Below are 19,081 nucleotides of genomic sequence, written 5' to 3' on the forward strand. Positions count from 1 at the left end.
TCCACCAGATGTGACCCATCGTGCCCTTAACCCCACAACCCCTCCAACACAAACCCGTTGATGCGGGGTAAATGCGCTGGATGCGCTCCGGCGTCAAGTACCACCGGAACATCACCTTCACCGCATTCTCCCTAAATGGAACATGTGAAGACACCCTCGCCGTAGCTCTCTCCAACCTCTCCCATTCCCCCTCCTCCAAAGATATGCCCAACTCCTTCTGCCAACTCTTCCTATGAAGAGTGTAATTAGACTCCTTCAGATTAATGGTGCTATATAAGCGTGATATTAGTCCACTAGTCATGGTGGATCCCTCACAAATTTCCTCCAAGGTGGTTTTGTTCCTGCTTACCACCTCTCTAACAGCTCGTGTTTTGAGGAAGTGTGACAATTGGCGATAAGCAAAATCGTCACCCTTCAGATTTGGAAAAGTCCCCACCACAGCACTGAACGGTAGTAACTGATCACCTTCAAACAATTGACCCCACATTTTTAATCCTTCTTGGTGCCACCGCGTAAATACCCCCTTCTCTGTCCCAGGGTAAAATAGTGGGTTGAAAGCTATAGGAGATAAGCGGGACAATGCACACTTCCTTTTGGGAAACAGGCTATCCCAGTAATGCAAGGTAACCTGGATAGAGGGACATAACTCTTCCCCAAGCGCCCGAAACTGATTGGGGAGCCACATCACTGCCCCCAAAGGTCTCTGACCTATAGAGTATTGCTCCAAGTGTACCCATTGTCTATCTGGATAGTCCTGAAACCATTCAATGGCTGCGCGTGCTTGAGCTGCTCTATAGTACCAACTCAAGTTAGGGACCCCCAAACCTCCCCTTCTCCTAGCCTGGTACAAGTACGCCCGCGACAAGCGCGGTCTTTTCCCCGCCCAAATAAATCTTACGATACGATCCTGTAAAGCTGAGAGATATTTTTTAGGCATCTTAATTGGGAGGGCCTGGAATAAGTAGAGCAGCCGGGGCAATACGTTCATTTTGACAACAGCTATTCTGCCGAACCATGATAGTCCCAGGTCACCCCACCCTTCAAGGTCAGCCGTAATAACCTGTGCTAAACCCTTGTAATTTGCCGTAAAGAGGCCACCCAACTTTGCTGTCAAGTTTACACCCAGGTACCTAATCTGCTTAGGTGCCCATCTGAAGGCAAATGAGAATTTTAATGACTGCATTAACTCATCAGGGAGAGATATATTCAGGGCCTCTGACTTTGTCATATTCACTTTGAAGCCAGACACTGCCGAGTACTTATCAATCGCCTCTAACAAATTAGGGAATGTAACCTGGGGTCGAGTAACGAACAGAAGCACATCATCTGCAAAAAGCGCCATTTTGTGCTCTCTGCCCGCCACTGTAACCCCAGTAATATTTGGATCCGCACGTATTGTGGAAACGAAAGGCTCCATCGCCATGGCGAATAGCAAGGGAGACAATGGGCAACCCTGACGAGTTCCTCTGTACAAGGTAAACATAGCTGAATTTGCCCCATTAACTCGCACGCATGCTTTGGGTGAGTCATAAAAAGAGTGGATCCAGTTGCGAAACTGGGGGCCTATCCCAAATGCCTCCAACACTTTATACATATATGGCCATTGGACCCTATCGAAGGCCTTTTCAGCGTCTAAACTAAGGAAACACATTGGCCTCTTCACCCTCCCAGCCAGGTGCATTAGATCAACTACCCTTCGGGTATTATCCATAGCCTTCCTATATGGCACAAAGCCTACTTGATCAGGATGGATAATCGCCGGAAGCAACGGAGCCAATCGGTTAGACAACACTTTAGCTAATATTTTACGTCCGCATTCAGAACTGATATTGGGCGATAAGAGCCACACTCCGTGTGATCCTTATCCGGCTTGGGTAAGATGGCAATCCACGCTTCCAGCATGGTAGGGGGCAAAACCTCACCCCCTCCAATCTGGTTAAACAGGTCTGCCAACAGGGGCGCCAATTCCAAAGCAAATTTCTTATAAAATTCATTAGGGAAGCCATCCAACCCCGGAGATTTGCTGGACGGCAAATGCTGAATAGCTTTTTGTATCTCCAATGGCGTGACTGGCTTTTCCAGCTCTGTTCTTTGTTGTAATGTCAGAGGTGAGAGATCACTCTCTGCCAAGTACTCATCAATGGCCTCCGGGGACGGATCTCCCCCTTGTGCGTACAAGGCTTGGTAGTATTCCCCAAACCTCTTACGTATGTTCTCAGATGTAGTGAGTATATTACCCTTACTGTCCCTCACCCTGGTTACTGTACGGTCTATTTTTTGTCTGCGTAATTTCGTGGCAAGTCTGCGCCCTGCTTTATTGGTAAACTCATAAGTGCTACTTTTAATTCTAGATTGTAACAGACTTAGTTGCTCTGAGTAAATAGAGTCCAACTTAAGTCTCTCACCCCTCAGTTCTTCTAATACTGCTGGTGATCTCCCAACCTTATGCTGTGCTTCTAAGCGCTGTATGTTTCCCAGACAACTCGCCACTTGTGCTCTACGGATTTTCGCTCTCTTACTTGCTAATTGTAAAAAATAACCTCTCGTGACTGCTTTCATTGCGTCCCATACCGTGCTAAGGGGAGGCCCCGATTCCATGTTAAGCTCTAGATAATCCTTCAAAACTCTCCTGCAACCCTCCACCACCTCTACCTCTTGGAGCATAGTCGTGTTGAGCGTCCACCTTTTTTCCTTAACCTCTGCCCGAATAGATGACAAGGTCACCCAAACTGGGGCATGATCGGATAAGGTCATATTGCCTATCCCTGTTATGGGGCCCCTCTCTACCAGCCCAATGTCCAGAAAGATGCAGTCAATTCGGGAATAAGAGTCGTGGACAGATGAATAGCATGTATAATCCCGCTCCCCCCCATGATTCACCCTCCACACATCCAACACACCCAAAGAGTATGCCATTGCTCCTAGTGCAATTGACTCCTTACTGTCCCCAGAGCGGCTGACTCCCGACCTATCCAGTGCTGGGTCCATTACAGCATTAAAATCTCCACCCAGGATTAGGGGGCCCTGTACAAAAGTGGCAAGTATGTTTTTCACCTTAGTGAAAAAGGCCCCTTGTTGTTCGTTTGGGGCGTACACAGAGGCCAGAGTTAGGTCTACTTGGTCAAGCATTATGTGCACAAACAAGAACCGTCCCCCAGGATCCCGTTTAATCTGCCTTATCTGCGCCGCCACCGATGCATGTAGCATCACCGCCACCCCTCTCTTTGACCCTTCAGCAGAGGATGCAAATAGAATAAGTGGATAGCTGGGATGAGAGAGGAGCTTTTCGTGCTTACGGCGAAGGTGCGTTTCCTGCAATAAAACTATTTGCGGCTTTAGGTGCATCAGCTCCTTAAAAAATTTTTGCCGTTTCTGAGGCATATTCAGGCCCCTGACATTGTAAGACATAATCTTTAAATCAGCACTCATGTGTATTTAATATCAAGGTCCACCGCATTTCCTGCCGGTGAATCCATCATAGAGGCAAACCATCTTTTTCAAACAATAGGCTGGACCTAACCTTCCCTCCCATCTCCCCCCCAGTATCCCACCCTCCCACCCCTTATCTCCCTTCCCCCACACTGAAACACCAACCAGAGGACACATTTCCCCTGAATGGGAATGAAGAAAGCAACCCATCAATCCCTGACAGCCCAGCCCTCATCCCTCCCCCACTCCCCTGACCCCACCTTCTTCCATCCTGTAACTTCCCAATCCATAACATAACACTTCACAGCTCACCACATTCGGCCCCAAGTCACTCTTGCATATATTCCCAAAGCATTCCCCAGAACCTTCTTACAGCCCCACTAGCCATACCCCAAAGCCCAGGCTTCTGGCAAGGCCTTGCTCCGCACATTAAAACATTCAAGACTCCCCAGTAGAATTCCGGTTCCCTTATTACTGTCCAAAAACTCGAAAAGTCTCAACTCAAGCTTGTCCCCAGAATTAACAGTTCCATCAAACCTTCCTTGAGGTAGATCAGGTCTCCTCTGCTCCACCACGTCTTTTCGAGTTGCGCCGGTTACCAGAATCAGGAACCCGCTTCCATCCTTGCAGCTTTGCCTTTGTGGCTGGCGCCATTGTCCCCTGCGGCACGCTCGACGAGACCAGGCCCGCTTCAAGAAGGGTCCCCCATACTTCTTTCAGTGATTGAGCTCTATGCTTAACTCCTTGCAGTGTGTATAAGAGCGAGAAGGGAAACCCCCATCTATAGGGGATATGTTCTTTGGCTAGTATTTCCAGGGCCGGCTTCATCAGCCGTCTTTGTTGCAACGTGAATTGTGAAAGATCCTGGTATACTGATATTTTAGCTTCAGCATATTCAAGGTCCTGCGCCTTCCGCGCTAAGTTAAAGATCTTCTCTTTCACCTCGTATTTATGAAATCTTGTGATGATATCCCGCACTTTATTGTCCTGCCTTTTGCCAAGTGCTCTGTGTGCCCTGTCCAGCACAATCTCCACTGCTCCATCCTCTGGGCCCAATAATGCCGCACACAGGGTTCTCACAATCTGTGGGACATCCTCGATCTCGCTTTCGGGCACCCCTCTAAACCTTAGGTTGTTCCTCCTGCTTCTGTTTTCTAAGTCGTCAATTTTGTACTCCAGCTCAGCATTTTTCTTTGCCAAATCTTGAAACTGTATCTCGTGGGCATTCAGGGTTTCGGCATGCTCATCCATTCTTGTTTCAACATCTTCTACCCTGCCCCCTAACTCTCGCAAGTCTGTGCTTAGCGCTTCCATGCGGTCGAGTATCTCGTCCTTCGAGCCCTTAATATCCTCTTGTATTTTTGACAAGAGCTGGCGAAGCTCAACTGAAACGCCTTTTTTTTTATTAGGAGGCTGCCGCGATTCGGCCAGGGATAGCGCTGAATCCGAGTCCGACGGAGACACGTGCGCCGCGGATTCATGGCGCTTAGACGCCCGGCTAGGCCCACCTCCCGTTAGCCGCTCCGCTTCTTTATTTCGCACCGCAGCTGATTTACTCATTGTTGCTGGCGCTTTGCTGATCTCGTCACTCGTTTTTCGGTCAAGTACAGACCCTGGGGCCGCCTGTAAATGCTTTTGGAAGTCCGAGGAGCGGGGAGCTCAAGAACTAGGCTGCCATTCTATAAGATGACGTCACTTCCTTCTTGGATTTCATCTTGACAGTTTTTGGTTTATCAAGGTACCCTGTGGGGAAGGAGAAATGTGATTAATTCTATTTCCTTCTGCTTTGTTATGAGAAATACTGACTGACCTTCTTCCTCGCATCACCTTATGCCTGGAACAGACTTCCTGAGCCCATACGCCATGCGCCCTCCCTGCCCATTTTCAAGTCCTTACTCAAGGCCCATCTCTTCTCCCTTGCTTTTGGTGCCTAACCACCTTCCCATTCCTGATACCTACACTGACTACATAGTTTTTACCTTTAGATTGTAAGCTCTCTTGAGCAGGGACTGTCCTTCCCCATGTTTAAACTTGTACAGCGCTGCGTAACCCTGGCAGCGCTATAGAAATGCTAAGTAGTAGTAGTAGTGACCAGGAAGCATTCCATCCTATAAGGCAGTGCAGTTCAGCACTCTCTATCTCCACGTGCTGGTAGATGGTCACCCCTGGATTCATGTGCTGCGACTAAAGGAAAGAAAATTATCAGGTAAGACAAAAATTTTCATTAAAAAATGTACTGTAAGCAGGCCAACTGGGTGGGAATGGATGCATTTGTATATTAAAATATGTAAATTACATTATTTATACCCTATACTCCCTATGCCATCCATCTATCCCTATACAGCCTCCCCCAATCTCTTCACTCACACCCTTCCTACACAAACCCCTCATTCTCTCTTTTGTCTACCTCTGATCTCCTCATTCAGCCACATATATCCCTTTATTTACCTTCCTATAACCCTCATTAACTCCTTGGAGTACCTCTTAATCCTCATTCTCTGAGACATGATATGGGTTTAGGGAAGAGGTTATACAGCCAAACAATTCTTTAACTTAGGTTAGCAGATATTTGGCCTGGACAGTTTCTTAGAAAACCAAAAAGCAATCCCCAATCTAATAATTATAAGAAATTAAGTTGTAGGGCCTTCTCATGGCAATGCTTTACCATAAAAATTATAATTTCCACTCCTCTTTCTTCTCTGCTCTTTAGTTCAACCATATCCACCTCTCTCTTTTTGTTTTTCTTCCGCTTCCAGTTCTGCCATCCCCACTTCTCTCTTCTCTGCCCATTTTCTCTCTCTTTCCTCTGCCTTTTCTCTTTTCCTTAGTCCCTCAAACCTCCATTTCCAAATCCCAGCTCCTTCCCTCTGGTGTCAGCATTACAAAGTACACTGGTGCCATGCGGAGCCGCTGCTCAAGCACATTTTCCGTCTCTGTCAGGTCATGCTCCCTGAAGATGAATGAAAGGAGGAGTTTCCTACAAAAAAATTTGCAAAAGTAAAAAAAAAAATGTATTATGGAATATTTGTATGACTGCTGCCAAGCAAATTTCTACACCATCATGAAACCATAATTCAGATGTAGTATGTACCATCATTTTAGTAAAGCCTAATGTGTTTTTTGTCCTTCTGAATATGTTAGATGATTTGTTGGAAAACTGAAACTCAATCCCCAGTCTTATAATTACAAGAAATTAAGTTGGCATTAATTGCTATGACTTTATTGAAGTGCACTTGAAATGGAATCAAACATAACTTTTAGGGTATTATGAAAACCAATAGGGAAGATCTAAATCATGCTGTCTAAGAAATTATAAAATTGTGGGGCAGAGGAATATCCTTGGTGGCTAGAATAGTTGACTGAGGATCAGAGAAGGCAGGGTTACATTCTATTTTTTTTTTTCTTGTAACATTGGGTAAATAATTTCACCTTACATTGTCTCAGGTGCTAAGTTAAATAGTAAACTCTTCGGGAACAGCAAACTACCAATTGTACCTGACTTCAACTTCCCTTAAGCTCAGATTTGGAAAGGAGAGTAATTAAATGTAAAATCAAAACAGCATACTTTTAACACACTATATCTAGATTTAGATTGTTTTACTTCAGCATTTCCCTCCTTATTTAGATGGGCCTTGGGAAGACAATACAAGCAATTGCAGTAGCTTATTTCTACAAAAATGAATGGCCTCTCCTTATAGTGGTCCCATCATCACTGAAGTATCCTTGGATAGAAGAGATGGAGAAATGGATTCCTGAGCTAGGCCCAGAAGATATCAGTGTCATTGAGAACAAAATTGACATAGGGTGAGTTAAAACTTGCTTGCTTGTTATTTCAGGAATGTGCTTGTATGTCTGTGAAATGGTTATAGGGGTACAGTGTTCTCAAGGGAAAATTACTTAGTGCCATAACATTCTGAAGTCAAATACAGGTGAACAGTACAAAATGTACTTTGGGGGCTTTATTTGGACATACATGTATTTGAGTCTATGCTCTATATAGACCAAACTTGATAAAGTCAAAACAGTTTTTCTGTTCAGCAATCAAAGTGCTTTAATTACTGACTATTCTCATAACCAGGTTTTCCACCAGACCAAGTAAAACATTATTTTCATTATTTAAATGAAGTGTATCACTGACTTTCCATACTCTGCAAAAGTTCAGGAAAATATTGTAGAAATGAACGAGATATTATATACTTGATTGCAGTCTTTCTTTGTTTCTGGGACATAGACCGTAGAAGTCCACCCGGTTCTGTCCTTATGCTCCAACTGCTGAAGTTGCTGTCAATGCCTATCCGAATCAGTCTGGTCAGTTGTGGGACACAGATCATAAAAGACTGCCCGGCACTTTCCTCACATTCCAAATTATTTTAGTTTCCGTTGAAGCTCTCTCCAGCCCATCCTAAACCAGATTGCTATATGCGGCACTCAGACCGTGCAAGGCAGCCCAGCACCGGCCTTAGTTGATGCATCTAGAGTTTCCATCTAAGCACCACTTGATATGCAACCCTTTAAATTTTTTTTTTTTTATACCATTCATTTTCTAATTAGAGATTGTCTGTGTTCATCCCACGCCATTTTGAATTCCTCTTCAGTCTTTTTTTCTCTACTACCTCCCTCAGGAGGGCATTCCAGGCATCAACCATCCTCTCTGTGAAAAATAATTTTCTGACATTACTCCTAAGTCTACCACCTCACAACCTCAATTAATTTCCTCTAGTTTTACCGTTTTCCATTCTCTGGAAAATATCTGTTTCAATATTAATACCTTTCAAGTATTTAAACATTTGTATCATTTCTTCTGTTCTTCCTGTCCTCTAGGGTATACGTATTCAGGTCTTTTAGTCTCTTCTTATATGTCTTTTGGCACAATCCCCATATAATTTTTGTCGCCTTCCTCTGGGCCTTTTCAAGTTTTCTTACATTTTTAGCAAGATGCGATCTCCAAAACTCAGCAGAATACTCCAGGTGGGGTCTCACCAACGACTTGTACGGTTGCATCAACACCACCTTTCTTCTGCTGGTTAAACCTGTCTATTCAACCTGGCATCTTTCTGGCTACAGCCACCAGCTAGTCACAATGTTTCATCGCCTACAGATCCTCAGATACTGTCACCCCAAGGTCCCTCCTCCTGTCTGTGCATATCAGCCTCTCACTGCCTGACACATATGTCTCCCTTGGATTTTTAGATTGTTGTTTTAGATTTTGGAAGTTGAATGAACCAATCCATCACTTAGACTACAAGCAGTTTCCTAAGGATGCTTTGAAAGAACTGTAGTTTAAAAGATTGTTTTTAATGTTTTTTACTTAAAAGTAGTACAGACAATTAGAAATCAACTTATTGGAGGAAAAATTAAGGCTTGTGAGAGGTCATGATAGTTTGTGTAGGTGAGATTGTGGTGTGTACAGAGGTTTGCTGCCTTAGGGGCTAATGCAATAAGAGATCCTTAAATTGTGCATTAAAAATAGTGCCAATGTTGTATGTACTGTAATAAAATGAAAGTTAACTTAATGACAAGCTGATTATAGGGGTAATTTCATTTCGGAGTACATTTTACATTTTTACTTTATTGGATTTATACCCCACATAAGTCTGAGTTGGGGACACGGTTCTATGTGGCTTACATTAAGTTCATTCAGAATTACAATAGAGTCAGATATACAAAAAGAAGTCAATCAGGTTTACAGATAGAAGTCAGATGTACAACTAGTCAGTTGGATTTACAGGTAGGAGTTTGATGTACAAATAGAAGTCAGATATACAAATCAGATATACCAGTTGCAGGTCAGGGGTGCATGAGAGGGGGAAGAGATAGATGGGAGATAATGTGGTCTGGGTATATTTGTTGTGCTGTCTGTCATTAACACAAATAGGCACAAATTTTATTGCAGTGATAGAGTGGATTAAATTAGAGGGGCAGATGCGACTCTTAAGCGTCATATCACAACTGACAATGTCAGAGCTATGGTAGTATTGGTAGCCTGTTTAAGATTAGCCTTGAGTGAAATAGATTGAAAATTCTGCAGGAAACAAAACACATCTTGGAATCCCTATGGATTGAAATTCTATGTGTAAAGGGGAAAAGGATAGTGATAGGAGTGTACTACTGTCCGCCTGGCCAGGATGAACAGACAGATGTAGAAATGTTATTGGAAATTAGGGAGGCTAACAAACTGGGTAGCATGATAATAATGGGTGATTTCAATTACCCCGATATTGACTGGGTAAATGTAACATCAGGGCATGCTAGAGAGGTAAAATTCCTTGACGAAATCAAGGACTGCTTTATGGAGCAGCTGGTACAGGAGCCAACAAGAGAAGGAAAAATTCTGGACCTAGTCCTTAGTGGAGGGCATAATCTGGTGCGGGAGGTAATGGTGATGGGGCGGCTTGACAACAGTGATCATAATATGATCAGATTTGATATTAGCTTTGGAGTAAGTATAAACAGGAAATCCAATATGTTAGCATTTAACTTTCAGAAAGGAGACTATAATAAAATGAGAAGAACGGTGAAAAAAAAACTTAGAGCCCAGGCCAAATATATTCCGCGTATTAAAAAAGGAGGGAGGAAGACCAAACGACAGCCGGCATGGTTAAAAAGTGAGGTGAAGGAAGCTATTAGAGCTAAAAGAAAATCTTTCAGAAAATGGGAGAAGGAACCGACTGAAAATAATAATAATAATAAGTAGCAGCAGCAGCAGCGAATGTCAAGTCAAATGCAAAGCGCTGATAAGGAAGGCAAAGAGGGACTTTGAAAAAAAGATTGGAGGCAAAAACACATAGTAAAATTTTTTTTTAGGTATATTAAAAGCAAGAAGCCGGCAAAAGAATCAGTTGGACCGCTAGATGACCGAGGGGTAAAAGGGGCAATCAGGGAAGACAAAGCCATATCGGAGAGATTAAATGAATTCTTTGCTTTGATCTTCACTGAGGAAGATTTGGGAGAGATACCAGTACCAGAAATGGTATTCAAATCTGACAAGTTGGAGAAACTGAATGAAATCTCTATAAACCTGGAGGATGTAATGGGGCAATTTAACAAATTGAAGAGTAGCAAATCTCCTGGACCAGATGGTATTCATCCCAGAGTACTGATCGAATTGAAAAATGAACTTGCGGAACTATTGTTAGTAATATGTAATTTATCTTTAAAATCAAGTGTGGTACCAGAAGATTGGAGGGTGGCCCATGTAACGCCGATTATTTAAAAAAGGTTCCAGAGGGGATCCTAGAAATTATAGACCAATGCATCTGACGTCGGTGTCGGGCAAAATGGTAGAGACTATTATAAAGAACAAAATTACAGAGCATATTCAAAAGCATGGATTAATGAGACAAAGCCAACATGGATTTAGTAAAGGGAAATGGGATAGGAAGTAGTGTCCTATTGTGGATTAAAAATTGGTTAAAGGATAGAAAACAGAGAATAGAGTTAAATGGTCAGTATTGTCAATGGAGAAGGGTAGACAGTAGGGTTCCCCAGGGGTCTGTGCTGGAACCGCTGCTTTTTAACAAATTTAGAAATGATCTAGAGATGGGAGTAACTAGTGAGGTAATTAAATTTGCTGATGACACAAAGTTATTCAAAGTTGTTAAATCGCGAGAGGATTGTGCAAAATTACAAGAGGACCTTACAAGACCGGGCATCTAAATGGCAGATGACGTTTAATGTGCGCAAGTGCAAAGTGATGCATGTAGGAAAGAGGAACCTGAACCATAGCTACGTAATGCAAGGTTCCACGTTAGGAGTCAACAACCACGAAAGGGATCTAGGCGTCATCATTAATATGTTGAAAACCTCTGCTCAGTGTGCGGTGGCGGCTAAGAAACCAAATAGAATGTTAGGTATTATTAGGAAAGGAATGGAAAACAAAAATGAGGATGTTTTAATGCCTTTGTATCGCTCCATGGTGCAACCGCACTTCGAATATTGTTTTCAATACTGGTCGCCGCATCTCAAAAAAGATATAGTGGAATTAGAAAAAGAGCAGAGAAAGGCAACGAAAATGATAAAGGGGATGGGACGACTTCCCTATGAGGAAAGGCTAAAGCGGCTAGGGATCTTCAGCTTGGTGAAAAGGCGGCTGCGGGGAGATATGATAGAGGTCTATAAAATAATGAGTGAAGTGGACTAGGACTAGGGGGACTAGGGGGAATGGATTTATCATAGTATTGAAAAACAAATTGTTATTGGATTGTATGTCTCCTGGCCTGTTCAAGGAAAACTATACATCTACGCATATAATAGGGAACTGAAGGGGGGGATAAAATTTGATAGCTTAATGGCTGTTCTGTGCTTATTGTGGGAGGCTATAAGAACCAAAGCACCCCACTTTGTTTAGCTTTTTTATTTGTGTATGGTAATTAGGAAGCAAAGATTGAACTGCACACGTTTACATTGTTATCATTTTCTTTGTATAATTCAATAAAAAAGTTTTGTCATAAACCTAAAAGTGGTAATATTTGTGCCCTCTGCTATCATAGGTTTATAGCACTGGTATTTGAGATATATTGGTGTCCAAAATATTTATAACTGATTTGTTTTTTTTTAGGAGGATATCATCCTGTAAAGTGACTGTTCTTGGGTATGGTCTTCTAACTACAGATGCACAGACGTTAGTTGAGTCTCTGAATAAACAAAACTTTAAAGTTGTTTTGGTTGATGAGTCTCACTACATGAAGTCTAGAAATGCAACACGCAGCAAGATCCTGTTGCCGATAGTGCAGAAAGCTCTTAGAGCCATTCTTCTCACAGGAACACCTGCATTGGGAAGACCTGAAGAGGTAGATCAATCCTTTAAAAATATATTAGCATAAATGCATAATTTGTTTTGCTGCTTAGAAATTATGAGGGGCTGTTAACTAACTTGTTAATAGAATAACACTTTTACTTTTTTGCCTAATATCACACATTAAATGGCATAATCATGCATTTCTTTGTCCTTATCGTACTTTTTGTTTAGCAGAGTGTAAGTTAAGTAATATTGAGATGCCATGCATTCAAAGCAGCTTGCGTATGACCTAGCAATATGCATTATTCATGGAAAGATAATGCAATCGTTGAGCTAGCATTATCTTTCCTTTCTGGAAGCTTCAGGCTACCCCACAGCCTTGTGCTTCCAAGAGCCTCTTAAAGGGACTAGTGTAGGTTGTAAATCTCCATAATCCCTGCCCCCCACCCAGCACCCACAAAAGGGCACCATGGTGGCTAGTTTGGGGGACTAGAGCAATCTCTGCTTCTGTGCTCACTTTTCTTCCATCTGCACCCAGGCTTGGAGTGGCACCCAAATCTCCCTAGTGGGAAGGATATTTTTGTTAATGAGAATAATAATCAGACCAAAGGTTTTTGGTCATTAGTTCTTAAGAACTAGAACTAAAAATGTCGTTTTATTTTTCATAACAAAAATGGGATAAGAATAAAAAGTTTATTGACCCGAATAATAAGAAATTAATAATGTTCATTAACAAAAATTCCTTAAAAGTGGAACAAAAATTATAAGTGATGTGGGCTGTGCTGTCCACCCCTTCTACATGAATTGGCACAGTCTTAGCAGTAGCTGTCAAGGATCCCAAGCCCTGCCAGCTAAAGATGACTCTGTAAACGCTGCTCTTGAGTTCTGCAGCCTGCTGGGTTTCCCTGAGACCGTTGGTACCGGAAACCACACATGCGCAAAAACTAAGCAGGTACCAGTATTGGCAGAGTTCAACGAGACACTGCAGAGCTGAAGAGTAGTGTTTTCATGAAATGTTATTGAATTTTTTATATAAGAGAAACATAATAAAAGATGAACGACTTTAACCTATTTTAGTTAAGATAAACATCAGTACATATGTAAGAAGAAAATATAGAAAGATTGAATGGTAGAGGTTATAAGGCAAAAACAAAAGAGGAAGAGAGAAGAAAAGAATATAGATTAGTTTGCTGGTTGCTTACCAAATAATATATCAATATAATATTAAAAATTAGGCATATATTATACAGTTTTTAGATATGTTTCAAGTAAAGACCATGTTAAAAGGCTTTTTCCAGTAATTCCAGTTACCTTATTTGCTGTTGTTTCCAGTTTATGATAATATAAGACCGATTGCCACCAAAAGTGGGAGTTTAGAGATGTTATGTCCTTCCAGTTCATTAAGATGAGTCTCTGAGCTATTGTTATTAAAATGTCAAATAGTTTCCGGTGGTTGTCAGGTATCTTGGTTGAGATGGCGGCAGATTTGAAGATCACTATTTGTGCGGAGAAAGGAATTTCAAGATGGTAAATGGAATGCAGAATATTCTACAATGGTGCTGGAATGCCACAAGACCAGTGGATCCTACCCTATCAATGGAAGGAATGTCAGAGAATTTGGACCATTGTGGACAACAATGCCTTACAGAATGCATAGCTGGATTTTGAACTGTTAAATTCCATTGGGTTGGGAAAGTTATCACTGACTCACTCATTCCTAGCGATACTGTTCCTTGCAACATCCTGGCTTTAGTTAAGGAACCCAGGTGTCTGGATCTAAAATCTGTAGAGGGAATATATGGAGGGGGGGTAGGATGGGAATGTGGGACAGGATAGATTAATATGTCAAAAATGTAGTAAGGGTCATAATATGTGAATATTTAGTGAGGGGGTTATGTTCTTGTTGCTTATAAACTGTTCAATTATGCCTGTACCTGTCTGCTAAGTTTTTATGTTTAAATCTTTTTATTAGGTAGACTTAACTCGTAATAACAAAAAGAAACATATAATCAAACCTCAACATCCGCAAAATAAGCATGCAAAACTACATCAAACGCACATTTTTTATGTAGTATACCTTATCCCCATCACCCCCCCCCCCCGACTGCATCTCCTACCGCTTAAATTTTATGTTTTAACTGTTTTTTATTAAGAAAATAAATTGGTTACAAGAAAACAATATTGCAGGTATCACTTCAGGCATCACAACCCAAGAAAAAATTCGAAGTGTTATAAAGCACAAGAACAATCATCTATAATATTTAACACCCCACTTGGTTAAACTGAAGTACCCCCTCCCAAATTGAGCCCGACATGAGATATATCAACCCGAAACCCAACCCCCAAGTGCTCCCCCAAAACAACCAAGAGCAGTGTTTTCAGTGTCATCCTCAGTTGAGACCTCTGCTAGCTACTACAGCTGAATTAAGAGTGTGCAGCTCTTGTGTGTACCTAAGCCCTAAGTGCATGGACCCTGGCCCACTTGGGCCCACCCATAGCTATGCCACTGCAATCAGCCGAGCTGAAGAGCAGCGTTCATTTCAGTGCCATCTTGTGTGCTCTTGCTGGCACAACTTGAGAAGACCCCCAGCCCACTAGGGCCCTTACATGGCTTCGCCACTTAGTACAATCTGCGGAGCTGAACAGCAGCTTGTTTTTCAGTGCCATCGGGTGTGGTCTTGCTGGTGGAGCTTGAGAAGATTCCCGGCCCAGCCGGTTTGGATTGTTCAGAAGTACCCAGATCACAACATTCAAGTACTTTCCAACTATGCCAATAAGCCAGCCAGCGAAGAAGACTGCCTGTTAATTATTTATGGACCTGTTCTCTAGACCCCTGCCAAACATATTTTAAACTGAGTCGGCTATAAAAAGCAGCACTGATGTGATTAGGTATAAGTGTCATATATTGCTATGTACTGAGCTGCATGACTATTGTACTGGTTAAACAATTCTCAATAAACACTTCCATAAATAAAAAAAAAAAGCAGCACTGAAATTGTCATGAGTTTGTGACGTGAATAAGAACTAAAAGGTTGGGGAGAGAATGTAGTAAAAGCAGCTTAGCGGGGTTTAAAAAAGATTTGGATAGCTTCCTAAAAGAGAAGTCCATAAGCCATTATTAAAATGGACTTGGGGGACATCCACTGCTTATTTCTACTTATCTACTTATCTCACACTTTCTATGAATAGTAGCTCAAGGTGAGTTACATTCAGGTGCACTAGGTATTTCCCTGTTCCCATAGAGCTTACAATCTAATTTTGTACCTGAGGCAATGGAGGGTTAAGGGAAAATGCCCAAGATCACAAGAAGCAGCAGCCGGATCTGAACCTAGCTTTGCTGGTTGTCAACCCGATGCTGTAACCACTAGGCTACTCCTCTACTCGATGAAGCTTTGCAGGGATTTCTGAATAAGAGCACTAATAGATAATCTGAAGTTCATAAGTAGTCACCTTATTTTAATTCACTCAACTAGTTCTGAAGTCTTTTAGCTCATTTTGCAGCTTTTATTAACTTCCTTCTCTTACCTATCTCTGCACCCCTCCTCAAACGTCACTCATGAGTTAAGTTGCTCTTATCTACATCCATCTCCTACATTGCTAGCTCTAAATGACATTCCTTCCACTTAGCTGCATTGTATGCTTGGTGTAGGCTTCCTGACTCTGTGTGTCATACTCCCTCTCTGGCCTTATTCTTTTCCAGCTTAAACGCTCAACTTTTTGAGGCTACTTTTCACTCTTAAACCCTTATTGTCTTTTTCATTCGCATGTTATTACCATTTCTTTAATAAATGAAAGTCCATTTTTCTCTTATTCTGTTTGTCTGACTTTGTGAAGCAGGGACTTTCTTGTGTATGTGTACAGTACTGTTTACACCTAGTAGGCCTTAGAGGGTGACCAGTGGAGTGCTACAGGCATCTGTACTGGGACTAGTACTATTCTCTAGCGTTAGCGCGTGCTTAAAAATGCTAGCGCACCATAATAAACATGGCCCCAAGATATTGAAAGAATTAAAAAAATATATTTTTAAATGTTCTCTTGAAACTTTAACATCTATTTGCATAGGATGTTAAGTTTAAGGGTGTATTAACTGTATAAATGTTTTTACAGCTTTTTATGCAGATTGATGCACTTTTTCCGAAAAGATTTGGAACTTGGAATGAATATGCAAATAAATATTGCAATGCTCATGTCAGGTATTTCTAGAACCATTCTTTCTTTTGCTGCCTGTTAGTTTTATCATTGCTTAATGAATAATAAATTAATGGTCATTTAATTTTGATTATATTACATTTGTAGGGGGGGGGGGTATGGAACATTTTAACATAGTATCTTCTTGTTATCTTTTTATTTAATAAATGTGAAAAGCTACAGCACATGTCTGCTGATGGTCTGTCCTTACTAGGCAAGCAGCAATTCAGAAGAAGTTTTGTGAAGACCAGCTTTTTCTGTCCTGTTTGCCTGATTTGTTTTTTTTCTAGCATTTCCACTAGAAAGGACTCTTTATTTTTTTTCTTCTTTTCTTTTTCCTCTGATTCAGGGATAAGCATATTCTCCGCTTAATACCTGAGGCATGTCATGTTGTGGGGAAAACTTTATACTCTGTCATTAAAACAAAAAATGATCTAGATAAACTATGTTGGCTTAGGGATTGTAGGCATACCATTGTTAAGTGCAGACTCAGTTATAAAACTTGACTCCTACATTTGTATCTTATTCATTTTGCTGTTGGCTGTGGAGTATCATCAGTTCAGACTGTTGCCACCTCAAAGATGGAACAGTCAATCACTGTATTCTCAGAACATAATGCTTGTATAGGCTTATAATACTTCAACACCTTCTTAACATAAGCAGGAACTGAATCATGTAAAGTCTTAAAAGTCGATAAAAACAATTTAAAAAGAATTCTATAAGCAATCGGCAGACAGTGAAGAAATTTAATTGCCATTAATTTACCCAGTCAGATTTTTTCATCTGTTCAGCCATCTTTAGTATAAGTATTTGGTTTCACGTTGTCAGCATTCCTCACTCCTCACTATGTCATAGTTGAAGCTTACACCAAAGTAAATATTAAAAAAAGGAAAACCACTAAAAATGTGAACACATAAAAAATTTAACTAGTGGATCTGTCAACACTTACTCCAGAATATGAAATGTAAGATAATGAATCCACACACATTACATATCTGATATCTTTATTTTCTAAAAAAGGGAGGAAAAGAACCTCAGCTGTGACTTTCTTTCCTAAATGAAGAGCAGGCAAACCTGCAATTAGGTCAACATTTGTGATTTATACACAGCCCTCAGTTTTCTATCATTAGTCTTAAAAAAAAAAAAACCTCCACAATTTTAAATTCAAAATATAAATCCTTCTCAAATCTTCTCAACAAGGATAAATATATACTGTGTGTAGAAAAAAAAAATCACTAAATTAACAGCAGGAGCAGTCCCAACAGGGACCTGTTTCAACTCGTAGGCTTCCTCAGGGGAATGAGTTCTCTGCCAGCAATTTGTAATGATATCTGCCTGCCGTCTGCTTTTGGCAGACTGTAACCCACTGAAGATTAGCAACTTAGGGTTTTGTTGCAAGTGCAAACAGAAGTTTCCCATCACTAACCATCACGAGGTTTTCTTAAGATTAAAAAAAATATATATCTAGAACAAGAACTTAGTGGTTAGGCATGGGAAAAGGTTTGTGCTGGAGAGAGCTGAGAGAGGATCTTGTTAGCTTTTTTTTTTTTATACCAGATGGTAGTGTATAAAGGAAGTAGATTTTTTTTTAAAGAAGGTTGTTTGGGATAAGGAGAGATTTTGTAGATGGTCACATTCTGTGATTATCAGCTAGGATGTATCCTTCACACTGTGGACAGAATAACTGGGTATGAGTTAGTATTATTCAGATGTTTCTCTCCGGTTCAGTGCACATAATGTACAGCTTCACTATGTGTGGAAAAGGCTCACTAAAACTAGGGAATGAAGTAGGATGAAGGAAGCGGCTATATTAAAGATCCAACACAAACTGTGTTTTGTGTATTGCCTGCGTCAGGGGTCATCCCCTAAATGGTAAAAAAAAATGCAAGCTTCCTGTTGCACAGAGATGTCACAGTCTATTGGTCAGCTAATGTTGAACTATTCACTCATTGTTGAAGATTGCCAAGATGTTCAACACTGAGTGCATAGCTCAATGTCAGCTGAACAGTTGACTGTATGAGATCTCTGTTCTGCAGAATGCTTGCATGTTTTTACCGCTTACGAGATGACCCCTATGGCAGGCAATATTCCGAAACATGGTCTGTGTCACTTCTTTAATAAATCCACTTTTCATCCTACATTTTGGTCAACTTCATTCCCTTGTTTTGTTGTCAATACTGTTGTTGATTCTCTCTGAACTATTGTGCCAGAAAAGGTGCTCTGATATGGATTGGGATATCTTCATTTGAGAAGGGCGTGCCTAGTTGGATCTGTTTTGTGACAGTGCATAACAGAAAGGTACATGTCTTCTGTTGAAGAACATCAGAAGATAGATTAGTAGCATATGCTTTCTCTCTTCATTGGGAGACAAAACTGAGGTAGTCTTATCTGCTTATTCCTTTGTTGGCTAAAACCTTGATAAAACTCAAAAGAGGCTGGGAAATTATGGCCCAATTTCTTTTTTTGACCATGCCCCAGGGAAAAATTAAAGCTTAGTAAAAACAAGCCTTTCAGTTACCCCTGCAGGCCTTCGGCAGAAATGCACAGCCAGCAGCCCCCTTACTAAATGATAAACGTATCATCAATATAATGCTTTCATATCATAATGTTTAATGAAAGGTCATTTAGCAAATTTTCGTCAAAATGTGTAACACACATGTTTGCTATGCTAGGAGCCAATGATCTTCTCCAACTACCCACATTTCTTCCTCTCCTCTTCTTTCTATC

At 41.2% G+C, this 19,081-nt stretch overlaps 1 protein-coding gene across 1 annotated transcript in view; it reads left to right on the forward strand.

Moving 5' to 3' along the window:
- Nucleotides 1-19,081, forward strand: part of LOC115475130 (DNA annealing helicase and endonuclease ZRANB3-like) — a 167,855-nt gene that overhangs the window by 33,484 nt on the left and 115,290 nt on the right. Inside the window, 3 exon segments of the mRNA XM_030210869.1 lie at nucleotides 7,055-7,233; nucleotides 11,987-12,218; nucleotides 16,274-16,359. Coding sequence (XP_030066729.1) covers nucleotides 7,055-7,233; nucleotides 11,987-12,218; nucleotides 16,274-16,359 — 497 coding nt within the window.

This window comes from Microcaecilia unicolor, chromosome 7 (genome assembly GCF_901765095.1).
Source record: "Microcaecilia unicolor chromosome 7, aMicUni1.1, whole genome shotgun sequence".
Classification (NCBI taxonomy): Eukaryota; Metazoa; Chordata; class Amphibia; order Gymnophiona; family Siphonopidae; genus Microcaecilia; species Microcaecilia unicolor.